The 22,312-nt window shown below is 42.2% G+C and overlaps 1 protein-coding gene across 5 annotated transcripts in view; it reads right to left on the bottom strand.

Annotated features, from left to right (window-relative positions):
• VPS13B (vacuolar protein sorting 13 homolog B) overlaps positions 1-22,312 on the bottom strand; it is a 1,111,190-nt gene that overhangs the window by 435,636 nt on the left and 653,242 nt on the right. For all 5 annotated transcript variants that reach the window (XM_077270879.1, XM_077270877.1, XM_077270878.1 and 2 more), the window contains exon 25: positions 10,741-10,944. In XM_077270879.1, coding sequence (XP_077126994.1) covers positions 10,741-10,944 — 204 coding nt within the window. The remainder of the gene's footprint in view (positions 1-10,740; positions 10,945-22,312) is intronic.

Raw genomic sequence — 22,312 nt, 5'->3', positions numbered from 1 at the left:
TTGGTCTTTGGGACTATGGAAATATGAATGATGGTGTTCACAAGTATGATGATGCCACAACTGCATTTTGGAGTCATTTATGAAGAGTAATTACAGTGGGTACAGAAAGTATTCAGACCAATTACATTTTTCACTCTGTTTCATTGCAGCCATTTGGTAAATTCAAATGTTTTTATGGCTTTTAGAGGCGCACTGTGCATGATTGTAAGCTCAGAAGATGGCTTCTGTTCATGCACAGGGGCATGATCACATGGAAAGAGGGCTGACTAGTCAGGGGCAACTAACACCCCACTAAAACCTCACTTTTAGAAACAAAAGGTATACAGGACTGGTTAGGCAGGGAATGCTGATGGGTTCTGGAGGGCATGGGGCAGCTGACAGGTTCCCTTTAATTAGTGTATGGGGGTCAGAATTAGAAACATACATTATCAGTGTATGGTGGCAAATGGGGGACATTATTACTGCTTTAATATAATTAACTTTTTAGGAGACTGTCTTTCATGGAGGGAACAAAAGAGGGGTCCTGTTACTGTGCAAGGCAGCACTATGTTGCTTTTTTTTTAGCTCATCTGGCATAATGTACAAGTCATAGAATAAATGGGGAATGTGCTCTAGAAGAGATCTGCAATAAATGACTGTAATTTCATGCAGATACAAGACCTGGCAGAAAGAAGTGATAGCGGTCTGTGCCAGATGAAGAAGAAAAGTGAAGATGAAGGACTTCACCTAGAGACGTTACTTATGAGTCAGTGGATCACATGTACATGCACACTTTACACTATATACTGTATCCAGAGCTCCTGTTTATAATGTCACTGGTGATCACTGTATTACCTGTATACTGACACTTTATACAGAGCTCCTGTGCATATCACCGGTGATCACTGTATTACCTGTACACTGACACTATATACAGAGCTCCTGTGCATAATATCACCGGTGATCACTGTATTATCTGTACACTGACACTATATACAGAGCTCCTGTGCATAATATCATCGGTGATCACTATATTACCTGTACACTGACACTATATACAGAGCTACTCCTGTGTATAATGTCACTGGTAATCTCTGTATTACCTGTACATTGCCACTATATACTGAGCTCGTGTATATACTATATACTGAGCTCGTGTATATTGTCACTGGTGATCCCTGTATTACCTGTACACTGACACTATATACAGAGCTCCTGTGTATAATGTCACTGGTGATGACTATATTACCTGTATATTGACACTATACACTCCTGTGTTAGTATTGTGGTTTTTATTCATGATCAGTATTGTAACATTCGGTCACTATGTGGTGGTAATATGTGGTCTGGTCATGGTGTGGTTGTATTTCTCCCTTGTATGTAGTATTATTCAGTGCGATGTGGTGGCAATATGTGGTCTGGTCACAGTGCGGTGTTATTTGTTCCATGTACAGTATGTGGCATTATAACTTCTTTAAACCAAAGAATCCCTTTAATGCAAACTACCGTAATACACTAGATTCCTTGATAGGGCGTTGATCCAGGGAACTAGTCTGATTGCCGTATGTGGGGTCGGGAAGGAATTTTTTTCCCCATGGTGGAGCTTACTCTTACCACATGGGGTTTCTTTGCCTTCCCCTGGATCAACATGTTAGGGCATGTTAGCTTAGGCTATGGGTTGAACTAGGTGGACTTAAAGTCTTCCTTCAACCTTAATAACTATGTAATTGTACATCCCAGTTATGGTGCGTGCACATCAGATGTGCAGGAGTCGCCTGTGTTTTACAGTCAATGCTCCACTATATCGGGAATAACAACTATTTGTATATAGCTGCAGGGCGGCCCCCTAGGGTCAATTCCTCCTATGGGCCCCAGACACCCCAGTCCGACCATGACTGTTAGTCTGTTACTGCAGCACTGCATCTTTTAAAAATAATATAATCAATTGATTTTGGACGTCACACATTAGTTTTTCAGTAACTGAAAGTGGAGGTTCCTGATGTAATGAGTCAAATAAAGATATATATATATATATATATATATATATATATATATATATATATATATATATATTTTTTTTTTTAGAGTGTAAGGATAAAAATAAGGGACATGACAGGGGCACATAGACCAAGCCTACAAAAGAATGACAATATACGGTACATTGGCCATAATCAGTCTGAGGAACAGGTGAAGTTCAGGTGGATTGAAGATTAACTATGGAAAAACAGAAGCAAGTCTTCTTAGGCCATGTGCACACGTTGCGTTTTTTTTTTTAATTCGTTTATTAAGAATAAAATGAAATTACGTTACAGACATATTTGCATTCAAACTTTTGAACATAGTAGCTGATATCAATAACTTGTATATTTAGCAAACATAAACAATGTCTAAGGCTGGTTTCACACTTGCGTTTTTATCTGCATGCGTTTTTCAAAAAAACGCATGTGTGAAAAAACGCATGTAATCGCGGCAAAACGCCGCGTTTTTTAGACGCATGCTTTTTTTTTTTTTCCCATGAAAAAATCAACTAGAAAATCCACTAATAGTAGAATTAACTAGGGTTAGGGTTAGGGGTAGCTTTTTATTAGAAGAATGTCCTGGTCACCGTAACCCTAACCCTACCCCTAAACGTAACTGAAATACGTGGCACTGAAATACGTGGCACTGAAGTACGTGGCACTGAAATACGTGGCACTGAAATACGTGGTACGTGGCACTGAAATACGTGGCACTGAAATACGTGGTACGTGGCACTGAAATACGTGGTACGTGGCACTGAAATACGTGGCACTGAAATACGTGGCACTGAAATACATGGCACTGAAATACGTGATACGTGGCACTTAAATATGTGGCACTTAAATACGTGGCACTATGACTGTCAGAAAATGTTCATTAAACGGTTAGGGGTGAGGTTAGGGGTAGAGTTAGGGTTAGGGTTTGGATCCCTTTTATCACCTTGATGGTGGTGGGTGGCTTTTCAGTCTGTTTTCTGGGTTTTTTCTATAAAAACGCATGCGTTTTTAACGCAAACGCATGTGCTTAAAAACGCATGCGTTTACATAGACAGCAATGCATTTTTTTGCCGCGAAAAAACGCATGCGTTTTTTCGCGGCAAAAAAAACGCGCAAAGAAATACTACAGGTTGCATTTTTGAAAATGAACGCATGCAGAAAAAAAACGCATGCGTTTGAAAACGCGACCAAACGCAAACAAAAAAAACGCATGCGTTTTCAATGTTAAATATAGGGGGGAAAAACGCATGCGTTTTTTGTGCAAAAAACGCTGCAGACAAAAACGCAAGTGTGAAACCAGCCTTAGTTATATAGGCATTTTTGTGAAGTTAAGGAGTAAGGCTACCAAATTGTTTGTAACAGATAAAGAGATCAAACGTGAATTTACCTACCTCTAATCCAACTACTAATACGCCGCGTTATCTCGTATCTGCCGCCCATATGATACCTCCGTTCAGTACTAAAGACAACCATATTATGTCTATAGAGTAAGATGGGAGGAATTCCATCTACCCCAATTTTTTTCAAATTTTCCCGGACACCCTCTATTTTGATATAGTGTGCGTTCGTATGGAATGATCGAGTTTACCAGGTCAATCCAAGATCTCAGGGAGGGGTGTGAACCACCCATCCACCGCAATGCCAATACTTTTCGTGCCATAAAAAGGGTTTCCGGCAAGAGGATCCCAGTGTGGTGATCCCAACTCTCCTCCTCCCACACACCGAATATACAAGTTAGCGGGTCAAGGGGGACAGGGGTTAATAGTAGGGAGGTCAACAAGGACGTTACATCTCTCCAATAGTGGAAAATGACAGGACAGCCCCATATCATGTGAATGAAGTCTGCATCCGATGCATGACATCGCAAGCATTCTGATGTTTGGAAATGACCCATTTTAAAAAGTCGTACCGGAGTTAAATACGCTTGGTGCATTATATACAGCTGGGTCATCCTGTTGTTAACTGATGGGGATACTTTAATTGGAGATTCAAGGATATCATCCCACTCCTCTTCCTGTATATCGGAAAGGAGTTTCCCCCACTTCCCCTTAAGAGAATCCAAAGTAGATGTAACTCCCACAGACAACAAGTAAGTATAGAGGGAGGAGATGAGACCCTGAGGACCTTGAGAATTAAGAATCCCTATTAAGGGTAGAGAGGATATAGCACGATTTGAGCCCAAGTGTCTCATAAACGATTGCACAGCTGACCTCAATTGTAAAAAACGGAAAAATTGGGAGTTCGGTATACTATGTTTAGCTTGTAACTGCTCAAAAGATACAAAAATTCCCCCATTATAAAGGTCAGCTATTGAAGAGACTCCATGCATCACCCAAAAATCCGTGGACGGATGACCGGACAGAGCCGGAAAATAGCCGTTGTTCCACAGGGGCATTTCCGCTATAATGGCTGTAAAATTAATAATTTTTTTTATTTGCCTCCAGACTGAACGCGCCAAACGAAGTAAAGGCAATAAGCGGAGAATATTAGGTTTCTCCATCTCCAAAAAGTTTAGCGGGCAGTCAATGTGGGCCGAATGAAGTAGATGGCTTTCAGAATTAGGAAGAGACCCACCAGGCATCCATGTATTAAGAGCTCTAGCCTGGCCAGCCAGATAATAAAGATAGAGATCTGGTAATGCCGCCCCTCCCTCCTGTCTTGGTCTCTGTAGCGTGGATAATTTAAGTTTAGGCCTAGAATTCCCCCAAGTAAAAGTTGTGATTTGAGAGTTCAGGGTGGCAAAAAATGATTTAGGGACTATTACTGCACTATGTTGAAGGGAATAATTGAGCTTAGGGAGTAGTATCATTTTAATTAAATTAATACGACCAGCTACAGAGAGCGGGAGTTTAGACCAAGCCGCAAATTTACGTTTAACCAACTCCAACAAGGGAAGTATATTAAGTTGTAGGTCGAGTCTGCTAAATTGGGAAATATGTATGCCCAGATATTTGAAACTAGATACAATAGGGAGGGGAGAGAGGGTCTCAAGACGGGGCATTGGAGCATGGGAGAGGGGCATCAACGCAGATTTGTCCCAGTTTATATATAGGCCTGAGTATTTACTAAATTTATCTATAGTAGCAATTACCTGTGGCAATGTTTCTTCCGCTTTATCCATAAACACTACCATATCATCAGCATACAAACCGATAGTGTCCACCCGACCAGCTATGTCTATACCTTTAATATCCGGGAGAGACCTTACCCGTATCGCCAGTGCCTCTATCGCGAGAGCAAAGAGAGCTGGAGAAAGGGGACACCCCTGACGGGTTCCCCTGTGTAATGAGAAGGGGTTTGAGATTGTCCCATTCACTACCAATCGAGCTCTAGGTTTGATATATAATAGACCCACCCACTTTAAGAATTTATCTCCGAAACCATATTTTTGCAAACAGGATGAAAGAAAGGGCCATTCAAGAGAATCAAAGGCTTTGGCTGCATCCAGCGATGCCAACGCCCAGGAATTGTCTGAAACCAGTGAACTGTATTGGACTATCGACTGGACTCGTCTAATGTTAATTGAAGTGTTTTTGCCAGGCATAAAACCCGTTTGGTCTGGGTGTATGAGGTCTAGTATAATTGAATTCAGCCTGATGGCTCAAATTTTGGTAAAGATTTTGTAATCCACGTTGACCAATGATATAGGACGATAAGATCCACATTCTAAAGGGTCCTTCCCCTCCTTTTTAAGTACGATAATGTTTGCCTCATAGAAGGTGTCAGGCATAGAGCCTCTCTCCCACAACCCTCGAAATACTTTTAACAAAAGCGGTGCAAGTATATCCCGGTATTTCCTATATAATTCGATGGGAAACCCATCTGGACCAGGAGCTTTCCCAGAGGCCATATCCGTCATAGCATATTCAACCTCCTCCAAGGTAAACTCTGCATCCATAAAGGCCCGTTGGGTTGGGCTCAATACAGGAAATGCTATATCCGATAAATATTTTAAGCATTCCGAAACATCAAAGTCAGATTTAGAAGAGTATAGTGGCTTATAATATTCATGAAAGCAACGAAGTATCTCCTCATTAGAGGATATCAGTGATCCGTCTGGTGTTCGGATCTGCAATATAGTATTGGAGGTATTGTGTTGACGTACCAAAAAGGCCAGGAATTTACTAGCTTGGTTTCCCAATTCAAAGTAAGATTGACGTGCAAAGAATAGTTTGCGCTTGGACTTAGTGTCTGTATGCTGTTCATATAGCCTCTGGGAAGATAGCCATTCAGTTCTATTGCCATTAGTAGGATCAGATATGTATGCAGATTCTGCATCTTTCAAACGCCTCTCCACCTCATGATCCTCCCTTGAGGTCACTCTCTTTATATAAGAAATTGTAGAAGATAAACAACCCCGTAAATATGCTTTGAGAGTATCCCATAGGATATTGGTGTCTTGAGGGTCCGGATGAGACGAGAGAAAACATTTTAGCTGATCAACAGTTCTATCACTAGAATCTATTAACTTAAGCCAGAATGGATTCAATTTCCAAACTATACCAGTATTGGGTTGTCCAAATTTAAGCCTAAGAATGATTGGGCTGTGGTCAGATATTCCCCTATTGCCATGTTCAATACTATCCACCCACATTGCCACCCGCTCAGAGCCAAATATGTAATCTATCCGAGAAAGAGAATGTCTAGTGGATGAATGACATGTATATCCCTCACGTTGCGGTTTTTGCTGCGGATCCGCAGCAGTTTTCCATGCGGTGTACAGTACCATGTTAACCTATGGAAAACAAAAACCGCTGTACACATGCTGCGGAAATAAACGAGCGGAAACGCTGCGGTTTATTTTCCGCAGCATGTCAATTCTTTGTGCGGAACCTGCAGCGGTTTGACACCTGCTCCATATTAAAAAACCTCAGGTGTAAAACCGCAGTAGAATCCGCGCAAAAACAGCGGTAAATCCGCGGTAAAACCGTGATAAATCCGCAGGAAAAACGCAGTGTTTTTGCCCTGCAGATTTATCAAAATCAGTGCGGAAAAATCTGCAGACCAGTCCGCAGCGTGTGCACATACTTTAAGTGTGGGGTTCAGGTCGGTCTTCAGCCCAAGATCTCAGATATTATTAAATTGCTAGTGTTTATCATTTCGGGGGGCCTCTATTCTTTCAACAAGCATAATTAATGCAAAAAAATTGGTCTAAAAAATATAAAAATCCAATTTTCATTATATCCAATTAAAAAATTGTATATCCAATTAAAAAATTGTATATCCATGGTATATGGTATCAAGTATGACTAAGGGCTTCGGTCAGAAACGTGTCAGAGAGAACATTATTTTAATCCTACACTATCCTATTTTTAACTGGATGTAATAAAAACTGGATTTTCACATTTTCTATACCAATCCATATTTTTCTTTTTTCGCAACTGGTGGTCAGCGATTGATGGATTGATACAGCTGTACATAGTAGCAATCATACAATTTATCACACCGTAATGCTTTTCAAATTACTTTTTGCCAGTTTAAACATAATTAATGTGTTGTATAACTAACTTAAAAGTAAAAAAAATGTATGGGATTTCCATTGTAATGAATCGTAAATCCTATTGGTCATGGTACTAATATTTAATGAGGCAGGGTGTTTTGTTATTGACCATCTAATTGATGTGCCTTTCTGGGCTATTCTTAGGCTGGGGGGGCCAATATCCATGGCCCCTTATCAGACTGAAAATACCAACCCCCAGCTGTGAGCTTTAGCAAGGCTGGTTGTAAAAAATGAGGGGGACTCCACGCCGTTTCTTTAATAATTTTAAAAACGCATGAGGACCCCTCTATTCTTGATAACCAGCCTTGCTGAAGTTGACAGGTGAGGGTTGCAGCCCCCAGCTGTGAGTTTTGTCTGGCTGGTTATCAAAAATAGGGGGGAACCCACACCGTTTTTTTATTAATATTAATTTATAGTGCATGAGCGGAAGATGAATACTCTCCTCCACAGCTCCTGCTCTCACTGTAATTAGCGGCAGCAGGTGTAAGATGATGGGAGCAGTAGTGCCCTCAGCTGACACCAGTGACCGCAGGTAAACTTCATATCTCCGATCACAGCTGAGAGCTCCCGCTGTCTTCTGACAGCGTGGGAACTGCGTATCTCTGACCGGCGGGGAGGATTTCCCCACCAATCAGAAGCAGTGTTTGCCACGCTGTCATGCATATGACAGCGTGTCAAACACTGTAATGTCGGACCCCCCATTCAAGTAAATGGGGATCGGGTCCGCTCTGCTGGATGATAGGCTGTATGGACGCATCATGCAGCCTGCCATCTAGATGTAGCAGAACCGAGTGTGATGTCACATCCGACTGTCCTTGACTTTTCTGCAGCAAATACGCTGCAAGAAAACTCAACCTGCGTATTTGCAGCATTTTTTCACCACCCATTCAAGTCAATGGGCGAAAAACGCTACAAAACGGTGAAAGAAGTGACATGCCCTATGTCAAAAAAACGCAGCAAAGCACAAAATCCTGATGACAAAAAAACAATGTGTGTGCATGAGATTTCAGAAATCTCATAGGCCTTGCTAATATTGCAAAAAGCAGCTGAAATTTAGCATAAAAAAGCAGGAAAAAAATGCTGCAAAAACGCACAGTGTGAACATACCCTAACAGGTGAAAATATGGACAATTTTCATTGCAACAAATCTGTTGTGAAATCCACCTTACATGCAGATTTTTATCGAAGATGTGCACATGGATTTCACCTTATGTATTGGGAGGGATAATACCACTGCAAACATCTGCAGCACTTCCACACCATAATAATCTTGCTCTGGATGTGAGAAAACAGCATGCTTAGAAGTCTTGAAATCCCTGTGCACACCTATTGCACTGTATATTGCCATGCATTTGTGGTGCTGCACAAGCAATTTCTCTACGTCTGGACCCGGCTAAACAGAACCTTGAGCTAAAGTTCTTCAAATTAAATAGTGAGTGTAATAACTTCAAAAATGACCCCAAAATGCAGTTGTGGCATCATCACACGTGTGAATACCATCCCTGCCGGTGACTGAGAAAATTCATATTTCCATAGTCCCACAGACCAACACAACACAATAAATTAAAGGTCATTTTATATGTTCTAATTTTAGAAATCATTAATTACACAAGTCTATAAAAAAAAAACCACTTTTTCAGGTGCCAACTTTTTTTAATGGATTTAGGGTATTTTGAGGATGCTGTATTCACAAATACTTTTGCTGAATTGGTTCTTGTTTTTGAGATAATTCATCCGTGTGTGATAATAAATGCAGTAACCTTTGGTCTTTTGACTCTTTAACAGTGTCTTCGGTAATAAAATATCCCATGTATTTACTGTATTTTTCAGATTATAAAAGGCACTTTTTTCCCCCCAAATTTTGGGGGAAAATAGGGTATGTCTTATAATGGAGATATACCTTACCGGAACCATTGGTGCAGGCCGCAGGCCTGAGATGAGGGGGTGTCCGTCGCTGCTGCGGGTGCCCGTCGCTGCTGCGGGGGGACTCTGCAGTCATTTTATTAAAGGCCAGAGCTCCCCGCAGTTCCATGGCTTCCTGTGCGGTGAACTCCGGGAAAATGGATGCACGCGCAGATGGAGATCTCGGCACCAAGATCTCGGGAGATGAGATCTCAGGGCTCCCAGGACTCCCGCAACAGAGATGAGCCAGAAGACTGCAGCGTCTGATTGCGCCTACTACTCACCTTCTTTTAAATGGTGTTAATTTCTTTTGGCAAAACAGGGGTTAACCGGCCATGTTAGGAGTTCTGGTAGTCTGAGCTCTCAGCTGAGCACGGTTAGCCACTCCTCTCCCCTTTATAATCTTGGTCCTGACTGACACACATCATCAGAGCTAGCTTATTATTACATGTTTTGGAGGGAGAAGAGGTGTTTTGTTGCTTATATGAGGAGTTTGGAGGAGTTATCTGTGACTGTTGCGTGGGTTTGTAAGTGTGATAATTCCCACTCCCCACTTCTCTGGGTGGGGGAAGAAAACAGATGTAGGGCTGAATCCTGAGATAAGGAAAGGGTGGAGGCCCAGGCATCTTCACCTTCAGAAGTATTCCTGGGAATAGGGCGAGCTAAAGCGCCCCCTAGTTTTAGGGACAGGGAAGGTGCCCTTGGTCCTGTGTCACCTGACCGCTGAGTTGTGACAGTTGTTGCGACACGTGACACCGGTACCCAATCAACACTGGCGTCACTGTCCCCACCTCCTGTCGAATTGAGCAGGAAGAGGAAATCAAGAGATTAGCTGCAGCCCGGACTTCCTTCTCATGTTCGATTTGTCTGAATGCAGTGACAGAAATAGTCACTCCACCGCTGACTGGGCACCAGTGTCACATGTCATAGCAACCATACAGGGGCCCCAAGAGAGCGAGTGCTGACACTGTGGGAACGACACCGGCACGGGAGGTGAGTATAGGCTTTTTTGTTTTATGCAGGCCAACAATTTTAATCAAGAAGGGGTTGTCCTAAGTAGTAGACAACCCCTTTAATATAAAACCGTTCAGACATTGTTGTCAGAAAAGTCTAAGTATACCAGTGTTATCCATGCATTAAACGTCATTACAAGCATAAGATGCAGATTTCATCACTACAGCTATGCTAGGCACTAGGACCAATTTCTATGTCTTAAGGCCATAGGTGGTCTACTGAGAAGAGATAGAGGACACGTATACTGAAGGATGAGCTGTGAAACAATTTACATAGAGGGCTGCAATGCTTTATGTGCTGACAGTGTGCACATTCATCACAGACACTTACCTCAGTAGTGGTCCCAATGTCAGCAGATGGGCTGCATGTGCTGGTATCTGGAGGCGCTGTGCCAACACTGCTCCTGATTGGGGAGGTGGGGGTCGGACCGGCCGAGGAGTCAAAATACACTGAAGACTGGTACAAAACTCCTCTCTTCTGAATCTTCCCCCACACTTTGCTTAAGGTTTTAGTCAGCTGGTATAACAATTGTACCTGTAATTTAGGGAAAAATTAAAAAAAAAAAAAAAGTTTATAAAAACTGTTTGTATAAAAAGCCTGTGCTGAAACTGAAATATACGGTGCTTCAACTGGACCTTACCATGCAAAGAAGATTCGTGAGAATGCAACATACACTAAGGGTTTGCTCACACATTACGTTATTGACGTGGGAAAACGCAGCATTTTGCAGTACCAGCAAAGTGAATGTGATTCTGACATTTCATGCACATACTGCATATTTTTTCCTTGCAGATTTGAACCTCAAGGCTATGGGCACACGGTGCGGATTTGCCTGCAGATCTGCAGCGGATTGGCCACTGCAAATTCACAGTTTTTCATCAGGTTTACAGTACCATGTAAACCTAAGGAAAACCAAATCCGCTGTGCCCATGGTGCCCATGGAGTTGTATTTTCCGCAGCATGTCAATTCTTTGTGCGGATTCTGCAGCGTTTTACACCTGCTCCATTACAGGAATCCGCAGATGTAAAACCGCGGTAAATCTGCAGGTAAAACGCAGTGAGTTAGAAATGGACATATCTATATTGCAAGATAAATGATATATCCGATCCAAATAAGGTATTACCTGTTATTACTTTTGTTCTATAGCTCGGTCCCTAACTTCTAATGTTATGTCTCGAACAAATTTCTGTACAAATTTCTGTACACAGGCCACAGAAGGCAGTACATAGGCTAAGAAAAAATGGTGACCTTTGATTTTGTATAAATCAAGTTTATTGAAGCAAATAAACAATACAAAGATGGAATAACGCTGAAACACAGTTGGTCAAAGCAATAAGATACATCCCACAATACTGACGTGGAGGTAATGTCCCAGCGGTATCCGAGTATTATTGGCCAATGCCAATGGTATCACTTTCGGTGTAGTAATAATAACTTTTGTTATTGTAACAAGTAGACAACAGAAAAACTATTCATAACTCACAATACTAAGTCACTTATTTTAATAGAGAACATCACTAAAGAGAAAAGGTAATTAGAAAGGAGGAAAGTAAGGCTACTTTCACACTAGCGTTAACTGCAATACGTCACAATGCGTCGTTTTGTCGAAAAAACGCATCCTGCAAAAGTGCTTGCAGGATGCGTTTTTTCTGCATTGACTAACATTAGCCACACATTTGCGACGCAATGACACACGTTGCAACCGTCGTGCGACGGTTGCGCCGTGTTGTGGCGGACCGTCGGGAGCAAAAAACGTTACATGTAACGTTTTTAGCTCACGACGGTCCGCTTTTTCCGACCGCGCATGCGCGGCCGGAACTCCGCCCCCACCTCCCCGCACTTCCCCGCACCTCACAATGGGGCAGCGGATGCGCTGGAAAAATGCATCCGCTGCCCCCGTTGTGCGGCGGAGACAACGCTAGCGTCGGTGACCTCGGCCCGACGCACTGTGACGGACCGAGCCCGACGCTAGTGTGAAAGTAGCCTTAAAGAAAAGAAAAAAGAGGGGAGAAAGAAGGGAATGCGGGTAAGAGCAGAAGGGTGCGATAAGTACGGGAAATGCGGCCCCCCCCTCGGGTGGGCCCCAATCCCCATGTAGCAGGTGACCTTTGATTTTGAGCACTAAATGATGATATAATGATGAAAGAGGTGCAGGAAGTGCAAGTCTGGTATCAAGGTATATGAGGCAGTGCAGATTTTTATTTGCCTGTCTTGTTCAACTACAAGGAATTTTCCTCTATTTTCACCCACTTGTATAAAGAAAACATTTGGCAATAAATGTAAAAAAATTGACTCATGTGGCATTCCAAAAAGTGGAAATTTTGCATCGTCTCAGGCCTCATTCACACAGGACAGTCCATAGGGTAGTTCACAAGTTGATTTTTTTTCTTTTTCCAAGTGGTTCGTGCAAAATTGCATTGTCGGATATTGATGAGAGTTGGATAAAAATCATTAACGCAAGTCTAGGGTTCCGTGAAAAACTTTGTCACAGACTGATAGAAGGGAAAAACTTTTTTTCCCCTATAACAGAAAAACTCTGACCAATCTCTGATGAAGCTCATTGTTGAATCTCAGTTCGTTTTTCTTGTACTTGAAAAAACTGTAGTCTGAATGAGGACTTAGAAGAAATGTGAGGCCCTAGTCCTTAGCGTTATTCACTGGCGACTTTTGAAAGTAGGGGAAATTACATCAAGCTCGCACTGTGTCCTTAGCCGATGGCACGTATATGCCATTCCATAGTCCACTGGGAAATGTCATTGCAATGTTCACAGAAGAAAATGTTTAACTTGCTCATTGTTTGGCTAAGTTAGAAGATATTTACACAAGCGTCCATAAATAAGCATTAATCACGGGATGTATATGACAACGCATTCACCATGCCCTGTATAAAACATGGCGCACACAAGGGCGGAGGACAAGGCCTGGATGCCGGCCACAGCTGGATGCCATATATTCCCTACTGAGCCAGTAGAGATTTTCTTTTCCCCCTACATATATTTATATATTTCCAAGACGTCTCAGCCTGGGGACACACAGAGCTTTGATGCCGGCTTCTCATATGGGCAGAACAGATGCAGGAAACACCAGGGTCAATCTGCATTCAATGTTAAACAGGACTTGATTTCTCAATATGATGAAAGCTTTCAACACTATACAAGTTCGCTACATTTCCATAAATGCTTCTTGAACTTCTGTGCTTTGTCCTGATTTGCCTAAGTGTAGCTCAGAGCAATTTACGCCATTTATTCGCAGGAACACTTGACCTACAGAACAGTTTGGAACATAATAATGAAAATTACCCGAGAACTGATGAGCCCACAACTGGTAATTCAGTCTCTCCGCAGATTTCATTTTTGCGTGAGATTTTGTTTCCTGTTTTTATTATTCAAATGTGGCAAAAATGGAAAGTAATATTGTCTCATGGGTTAAGGCCAAGTTCACACATGGACGTGCACCAACAATCATTTCTAGAAATACAGAAATATAGCTAACAAAAGCTACGAATCTGCAATACAGATAGTTATATAGACATTAGACAACGCCTGTGTGATGTGGGGAGAGATCCTTTTCTGGAGCACTATAAGGGCTTGTTCACACCTAGTACACAAACAGCAAAAGGAGTCAAATTTCTGAAATTAATTTACAAGATGCATTTTGTAATTGAGTTTTTTTTTTACCCGTGTTTAAAAAAAAAACCCACAAGGTCAATTCTTTCAGAGTTTTTACTGTAGTATTTCCCAATTGAGAACAAAATTGCTGAGCACCAAAAAAAGGCATTAAAAATGCATCAACTAACACATAAAAAAAAACACACCAAAATGTGTCATTTCAGCTGCGGTCTTATGGACAAAGACTGCCCATTTCACATACAAGCAAAAAATGCATAAAAAATGTTATGTGCGAACATACCCTAATGTGGTGACGCTTTAATGCTGCAGCGCCTACAAGACGCCATGTGCACATAGAATTACCAAATATTTTAGCACTGCTATATACAAATCAACAGAGTATTCATAATAATTCTCAAATGAGGGTATGTTTCTGCTCCAAATTCCACATAAAAATTACTTTAAAAAACTCTTGAATTCAGCTGGGTAAAAAATCTATAGACAAAAATATTAAAATTAAGGTGTTTTTTTTTGCAGTTTTGTGTATTTTTAGATTTCTTGCATATGGCTATTTTTCTGCATCTATTACATAGTAACATAGTAAGGCCGAAAAAAGACATTTGTCCATCCAGTTCAGCCTATATTCCATCATAATAAATCCCCAGATCTACGTCCTTCTACAGAACCTAATAATTGTATGATACAATATTGTTCTGCTCCAGGAAGACATCCAGGCCTCTCTTGAACCCCTCGACTGAGTTCGCCATCACCACCTCCTCAGGCAAGCAATTCCAGATTCTCACTGCCCTAACAGTAAAGAATCCTCTTCTATGTTGGTGGAAAAACCTTCTCTCCTCCAGACGCAAAGAATGCCCCCTTGTGCCCGTCACCTTCCTTGGTATAAACAGATCCTCAGCAAGATATTTGTATTGTCCCCTTATATACTTATACATGGTTATTAGATCGCCCCTCAGCCGTCTTTTTTCTAGACTAAATAATCCTAATTTCGCTAATCTATCTGGGTATTGTAGTTCTCCCATCCCCTTTATTAATTTTGTTGCCCTCCTTTGTACTCTCTCTAGTTCCATTATATCCTTCCTGAGCACCGGTGCCCAAAACTGGACACAGTACTCCATGTGCGGTCTAACTAGGGATTTGTACAGAGGCAGTATAATGCTCTCATCATGTGTATCCAGACCTCTTTTAATGCACCCCATGATCCTGTTTGCCTTGGCAGCTGCTGCCTGGCACTGGCTGCTCCAGGTAAGTTTATCATTAACTAGGATCCCCAAGTCCTTCTCCCTGTCAGATTTACCCAGTGGTTTCCCGTTCAGTGTTCCTTCTTCCCATGTGTATAACCTAACATTTATCATTGTTAAACCTCATCTGCCACCTTTCAGCCCGTTTCCAACTTATCCAGATCCATCTGTAGCAGAATACTATCTTCTCTTGTATTAACTGCTTTACATAGTTTTGTATCATCTGCAAATATCAATATTTTACTGTGTAAACCTTCTACCAGATCATTAATGAATATGTTGAAGAGAACAGGTCCCAATACTGACCCCTGCGGTACCCCACTGGTCACAGCGACCCAGTTAGAGACTATACCATTTATAACCACCCTCTGCTTTCTATCACTAAGCCAGTTACTAACCCATTTACACACATTTTCCCCCAGACCAAGCATTCTCATTTTGTGTACCAACCTCTTGTGCGGCACGGTATCAAACGCTTTGGAAAAATCGAGATATACCACGTCCAATGACTCACCGTGGTCCAGCCTATAGCTTACCTCTTCATAAAAACTGATTAGATTGGTTTGACAGGAGCGATTTCTCATAAACCCATGCTGATATGGAGTTAAACAGTTATTCTCATTGAGATAATCCAGAATAACATCCTTCAGAAACCCTTCAAATATTTTACCAACAGTAGAGGTTAGACTTACTGGCCTATAATTTCCAGGTTCACTTTTAGAGCCCTTTTTGAATATTGGCACCACATTTGCTATGCGCCAGTCCTGCGGAACAGACCCCATCGCTATAGAGTCCCTAAAAATAAGAAATAATGGTTTATCTATTACATTACTTAGTTCTCTTAGTACTCGTGGGTGTATGCCATCCGGACCCGGAGATTTATCTATTTTAATCTTATTTAGCCGGTTTCGCACTTCTTCTTGGGTTAGATTGGTGACCCTTAATATAGGGTTTTCATTGTTTCTTGGGATTTCACCTAGCATTTCATCTTCCACCGTGAATACTGTGGAGAAGAAGGTGTTTAATATGTTAGCTTTTTCCTCGTCATCTACAACCATTCTTTCCTCACTATTTTTTAAGGGGCCTACATTTTCAGTTTTTATTCTTTCAGCAATCAAATTTTTAGCTCTTTTCAAGCAGAAACACCTCAAGAATTGAGATGAATGTTATTACTTTTTTCAAGCTGAAAAAATCATGTGCAGTATGAGTATGTGCAAACGACATCTTAATTCTAACGGTGGAGCAGCTGAGGTTATTCCAGGCACGCCGCGTCAGGAATAGCTGTCCTTTTCTTTAAGTGGCTTCGCTGGTGGTTTTGCCACAGTTTTTTGCAGTGACACCACCACCGGCTTCTTTTCACTATACTTTCAACTATAATGTTTTACATTGTTGTGCATTATGTTTATTTTTCCAAGCACATTTTCAGGCGGAATTCAAACATACCCTAGTACGTATCGTTTTCTATTGATACAGAGTTTGGAGCAGAATCAGCTTCAAAATTCATGTCAAATAAGTCAGTGTGAACATACGGTAAGAAGAGCAAGTAAACACCTCAAATACAGAAATTGTCAAAATTAAAAAAAACAAACAAACTCCAAAACATAAATTAATAATAAGCAAACATTAAAAGAACTCTGTGAACATATATATAGTGTGGGGTCTCTTCAGGTTATTCTGACATTTTCTGGTGGCAACTTAATGTTTTGTTGGCATAACAAAGCAAGATCAGAAGGCAAACCTGATCATCTCACAGTAAGGCTATGTTCACACGTTGCGGTTTTTGCTGCGGATCCGCAGCGGTTTTGACACTGCGGATCCGCAGCAGTTTAACATGCGGTGTACAGTTCAATGTTACCCTATGGAAAACAAAAACCGCAGTGAACATGCTGCGGAAAAATCCGCGCGGAAACGCTGCGGAAAAAAAATAAGTAGCATGTCACTTCTTTCTGCGGATTCCGCAGCGGTTTTCAACCTGCACCAATAGGAAAGTGCAGTTGAAAACCCACAGAGGAATCCGCAGAAGAAACCGCAGGAAAATCCGCAGTGAAAACCGCAGTGGTTTTGCACTACGGATTTTCCAAATCCGCTGCGGAAAAATCCGCAGCAGAATCCGCAACGTGTGCACATACCCTTACTGTGATAACTACTAAGAAAAGAGTGCAAACTCTGTCTAACTGTGCATCCCTTAATCTTAATGAACAGAAAAAAGTACCCTGTTTATAGGATAAATCACTGGATGTGGGAATCAGTTTTAGGCTATGTAAACACGTCAGGATTCTTTGCAGAAATTTCCTGAACAAAACCGGACTTTTTCTGCAGGAAATCCGCAAGCGTTATTTGTGCGGATTTTTCCCCTTTTTTCCCCCGGAGCTTCCCAATGCATTAAATAGCGAGAAATCCGCAAAAATTCCACAAAATTAATGAACATGCTGCGTTTTTTACCGCAACATGTGCACAAAAATTGCGGATTGCATTCTATTAATACGTTGCTTAATGGATGCGTTTTTTTCGCGAAAAAACACGCAAAATCCGGAACATGTGCACAAAGCCTAAAGGGAATCTGTCACCCCATTTTTCGCTTATAAGCTAAGGCCACCGCCATCAGGGGCTTATCTACAGCTTTCTGTAATTCTGTAGATAAGCCCCCGATGTAACGTGAAAGATAAGAAAAACAGGTAATATTATACTCACCCAGGGGCGGTCCTGGTCCGGTCCGATGGGCGTCGCGGTCCGGTCCAGAGCCTCCCATCTTCATCAGATGACGTCCTCTTCTGGTCTTCACGGTGCGACTCCTGCGCAGGTGTACTGATTTGCCCTGTTGAGGGCAGAGCAAAGTACTGCAGTGCGCAGGCGCCGGGAAAGGTCAGAGAGGCCCAGCACCTGCGCACTGCAGTACTTTATGCTGCCCTCAACAGGGCAAATCAGTACGCCTGAGCTATAACCTCATAAAGTGACAGTGGTCAGAATTGTAAAAACTGGCTTGGTCGTTAGGGTCAAAATTGGCTCGGTCACTAAAGGGTTAAAAAAGTCCATTTGAAAACGGTGCCCGCCGCGCCTGCGCAGTAGCAGCTATCTGTGTATGTAGAGGTGATCCGATAGCTCCTGTTGCACAGGCAGCGCCATCTTGCTAGAAAAAAAATGTCCTCCTCCAAGAAGGCGCCGCTGGTGCCTGCACAATAGCAGCTATTGGAAATCGCTGATAGGTGCAACTGCGCAGGCGGCGCCAACTTGGAGGAAATTTTTTTTCTCTAACAAGATGGTGCTGCTGGCATCTGCGAAGTTGCAGCTTTCGAATTACTTCTATATACACCGAAAGCTGCTACTGTCAAGGCACGGCGGGCACCATTATCAAATGGATTATTTTTTTTAAATATCAGGATAACCTCAACCATATTAATTATAAACACAGTAAACATGCGATTATGCTGCAGCGTGGTGCCACGGCTGGTGCCTGCCTGCAGGAGAAGTTTTTTTTTTTCTTTTTTCAATATGTCCATGTATTCAATATGTAAACTAGGGGGCAGGTCAGTGAGGGATCAGTGATAAGTCAGAAGCCATACTGATGAAAGCCTAAGCAGAGCACCACATGAAGCCCCCACAGGTCGCCCCGGAGTACGGGAATATCATTAAGGCTGTGTGCACATGTTCAGGATTTTTCGCGTTTTTTTGCGGGTTTTTTTGCATTTTTTCGCTATAAAAACGCATACATATGCATCTCATCATTTATAATGCATTCTGCAATTTTTGTGCATACCGCATCACAGTAAAAAATGCAGCATGTTCATTAATTTTGCGGATTTCCCACCATATTATTGCATTGGGAAATCTCAGTGAAAAAACGCAAAAAATCTGCAAAAAAAACATGCAAAAAACGCGAGAAAAACACAAAAAAATGCATGCGGATTTCTTGCCAGAAAATGTCCGGTTTTGTTCAGAAACTTTCTGCAAGGAATCCTGACGTGTGCTCATAGCCTTACATAAAACTGAAAATAAAGATTAAACAACCACAAGACGGATTTCATCACCAGATATCATTGTAATCAGTATAACGGCGCCGACCTGACACTGTCTGTAGGTTACTGTGCACAATCCTGCTGACAGGTTCCCTTTAACTGACCTTTTGTGCAGAGGTCTGAAGTTCTGTATCATATGGACGTTTCACTGTTGCTACAGTCACCCTTGATGAAGTGATGGCAAAACGTGCACTAAGCATAGGCGTTTGAAGTCAGTGGTCTATTTAATAAAGTTTTTTTTTTTTTACACTTTGACTGGGAATGTTTGTGCTCTATAACGGCATGTTATATGTGTTACACCATGATATATTTATTCACTTTTAGACTATTGATTATTAATATAATTTTATTGGTATTAATTGTATATTACTTAGAGTGAGGTAGTAAGCACTTTGTGGTATTTATCTTATTATAATCATCTGCACCTCAGATAAGTTTATTAATGTGATCGCTATGCCTCGACTTGGTCTTCTCCCGACTTTGCTCAGTGGACGATTTCACAAACTCCCCTCTCCCGCTCTCTGACCACAACCTTCTTTCATTCTCTATCAAGAACTGCCATCCCGCTCAGGTCACCCCCACTTTCCACACTTATAGAAACATACAGGCCATTAACACCCAGAAACTTATGAAGAACTTGCAGTCCTCATTGGCCCCTATCTCCTCCATCTCATGTCCTGATTCTGCACTGAAGCATTACAATAAAACCCTCCAAAGTTCCCTGGATGAAATTGCACCTCCTATACATAGAACAACTCGGCACAGATGGCGACAACCGTGGCACACGCTGCAAACACGTTTCCTACAGCGGTGTTCCAGGTGTGCCGAACTTCTGTGGAGAAAATCTAATCTACCCGAAGATTTCATCCATTATAAGTTCATGCTAAAAACATACAACTCTGCCCTTCACCTCTCCAAACAAACCTATTTTAACACCCTCATCACTTCTCTGTCCAATAACCCTAAATGTCTCTTTGACACTTTCCATTCCCTACTCAACGCAAGAGTGCAGGCCCCAACCACGGATCTCCGCGCTGACGATCTGGCCAATTACTTCAAAGAAAAAATTTACCACATTCGACAGGAAATTATCTCTCAATCCCTTCATACCATGCACTGTCCTCCCTCCCCCACTGCATCGAGTTTACTCTCTGACTTTGAACCAGTTACAGAGGAAGAAGTAATCAGGCTCCTTGCATCTTCTCGCCTGACCACTTGCACCAGTGACCCCATTCCGTCACATCTCCTCCAGTCCCTTTCCCCGGCTGTCACCTCTCACCTAACAAAAATATTCAACCTTTCTCTGTCTTCCGGTATTTTTCCCTCCTCATTTAAGCATGCCATCATACATCCATTAGTTAAAAAAACGCTAATTATAGACCTGTCTCTAATCTTCCCTTCATCTCCAAACTCCTCGAACGCCTGATCCACTCCCGTCTTACCCGCTATCTCTCAGATAGCTCTCTTCTCGACCCTCTTCAATCTGGCTTCTGCTCTTTACACTCTACTGAAACTGCCCTCACTAAAATCTCTAATGATCTACTAACAGCTAAATCTAATGGTCACTACTGCATGCTAATTCTCTTGGATCTCTCCGCAGCATTTGATACTGTGGACCATCAGCTCCTCCTCACTATGCTCCGCTCCATCGGCCTCAAGGACACCGCTCTCTCCTGGTTCTCCTCCTATCTCTCTGACGGCTCCTTCACTGTATCTTTTGCTGGTTCCTCCTCCTCTCACCTTCCTCTTACTGTTGGGGTTCCTCAAGGATCAGTCTTAGGCCCCCTCCTCTTCTCTTTGTATACCGCACCTATTGGACAAACAATCAGTAGATTTGGTTTCCAGTACCATCTCTATGCTGATGACACCCAATTATACACTTTTCCTGATATCACGCCTGCCTTTTTAGAAAACACCAGTGATTGTCCTCCCTCTATCTGAAACTGAACCTGTCAAAAACTGAACTCCTCGTGTTCTCTCCCTCTACTAACCTATCTTTCCCTGACATTGCCATCTCCGTGTGTGGTTCCATTATTACTCCCAAGCAACATGCCCGCTGCCTTGGGGTCATACTTGATTCTGAGCTTTCCTTCACCCCCCACATCCAATCATTGGCTCGCTCTTCTTATCTGCATCTGAAAAACATTTCTAGAATTCGCCCTTTTCTTACTTTCGACACTGCAAAAACTCTTACTGTTTCACTCATTCATTCTCGTCTGGACTATTGTAACGCTCTCTTAATTCGCCTCCCTCTTACAAAACTCTCCCCACTCCAATCTGTCCTGAATGTTGCTGCCAGGATTATATTCCTCACCAATCGTTACACCGATGCCTCTACCCTGTGCCAGTCATTACACTGGTTACCCATCCACTCAAGAATCCAGTACAAAACTATTAACCTCATCCACAAAGCACTCCATGGCTCAGCACCACCCTACATCTCCTCCCTGGTCTCAGTCTACCACCCTACCCGTGCCCTCCACTCCCGACCTCAGGTTAGCATCCTCAATAATCAGAACCTCCCACTCCCGTCTCCAAGACTTTTCACGTGCTTCGCCAATTCTTTGGAATGCAATACCCAGGTTAATAAGATTAATCCCCAGAGTTTTAAGTGTGCCCTAAAAACACATTTGTTCAGACTGGCCTACCACCTCAACGCATTAACCTAACTATCCCTGTGTGGCCCATTAAAAAAACAAACAAAAACCTTAAACCTTAATCAGGTTCCTCACATCATGTCCTCATACATTTCATGCAGTTAATAGCCTCTGTGCCTGTAGTGTTACATACTTAGGCTGTTAACTGGTTCATGCAGCTTTACATGAACACCCGAGCCACTATGGCTGGTCCAAATAACTAAAGCAATTGTTACCATCCACATCTCGTGTCTCCCCTTTTCCCTCATAGTTTGCAAGATTGCGAGCAGGGCCCTCATTCCTCCTGGTATCTATTTTGAACTGTGGTTTTTGTTATGCTGTAATGTCTATTGTCTGTACAAGTCCCCTCTATAATTTGTAAAGC

The sequence above is a fragment of the Ranitomeya variabilis genome, chromosome 6 (assembly GCF_051348905.1).
Source record: "Ranitomeya variabilis isolate aRanVar5 chromosome 6, aRanVar5.hap1, whole genome shotgun sequence".
NCBI classification, from domain to species: domain Eukaryota; kingdom Metazoa; phylum Chordata; class Amphibia; order Anura; family Dendrobatidae; genus Ranitomeya; species Ranitomeya variabilis.
Note: the sequence above shows the minus strand (reverse complement) of the source record. Positions and strands in the feature narration are given on the sequence as shown.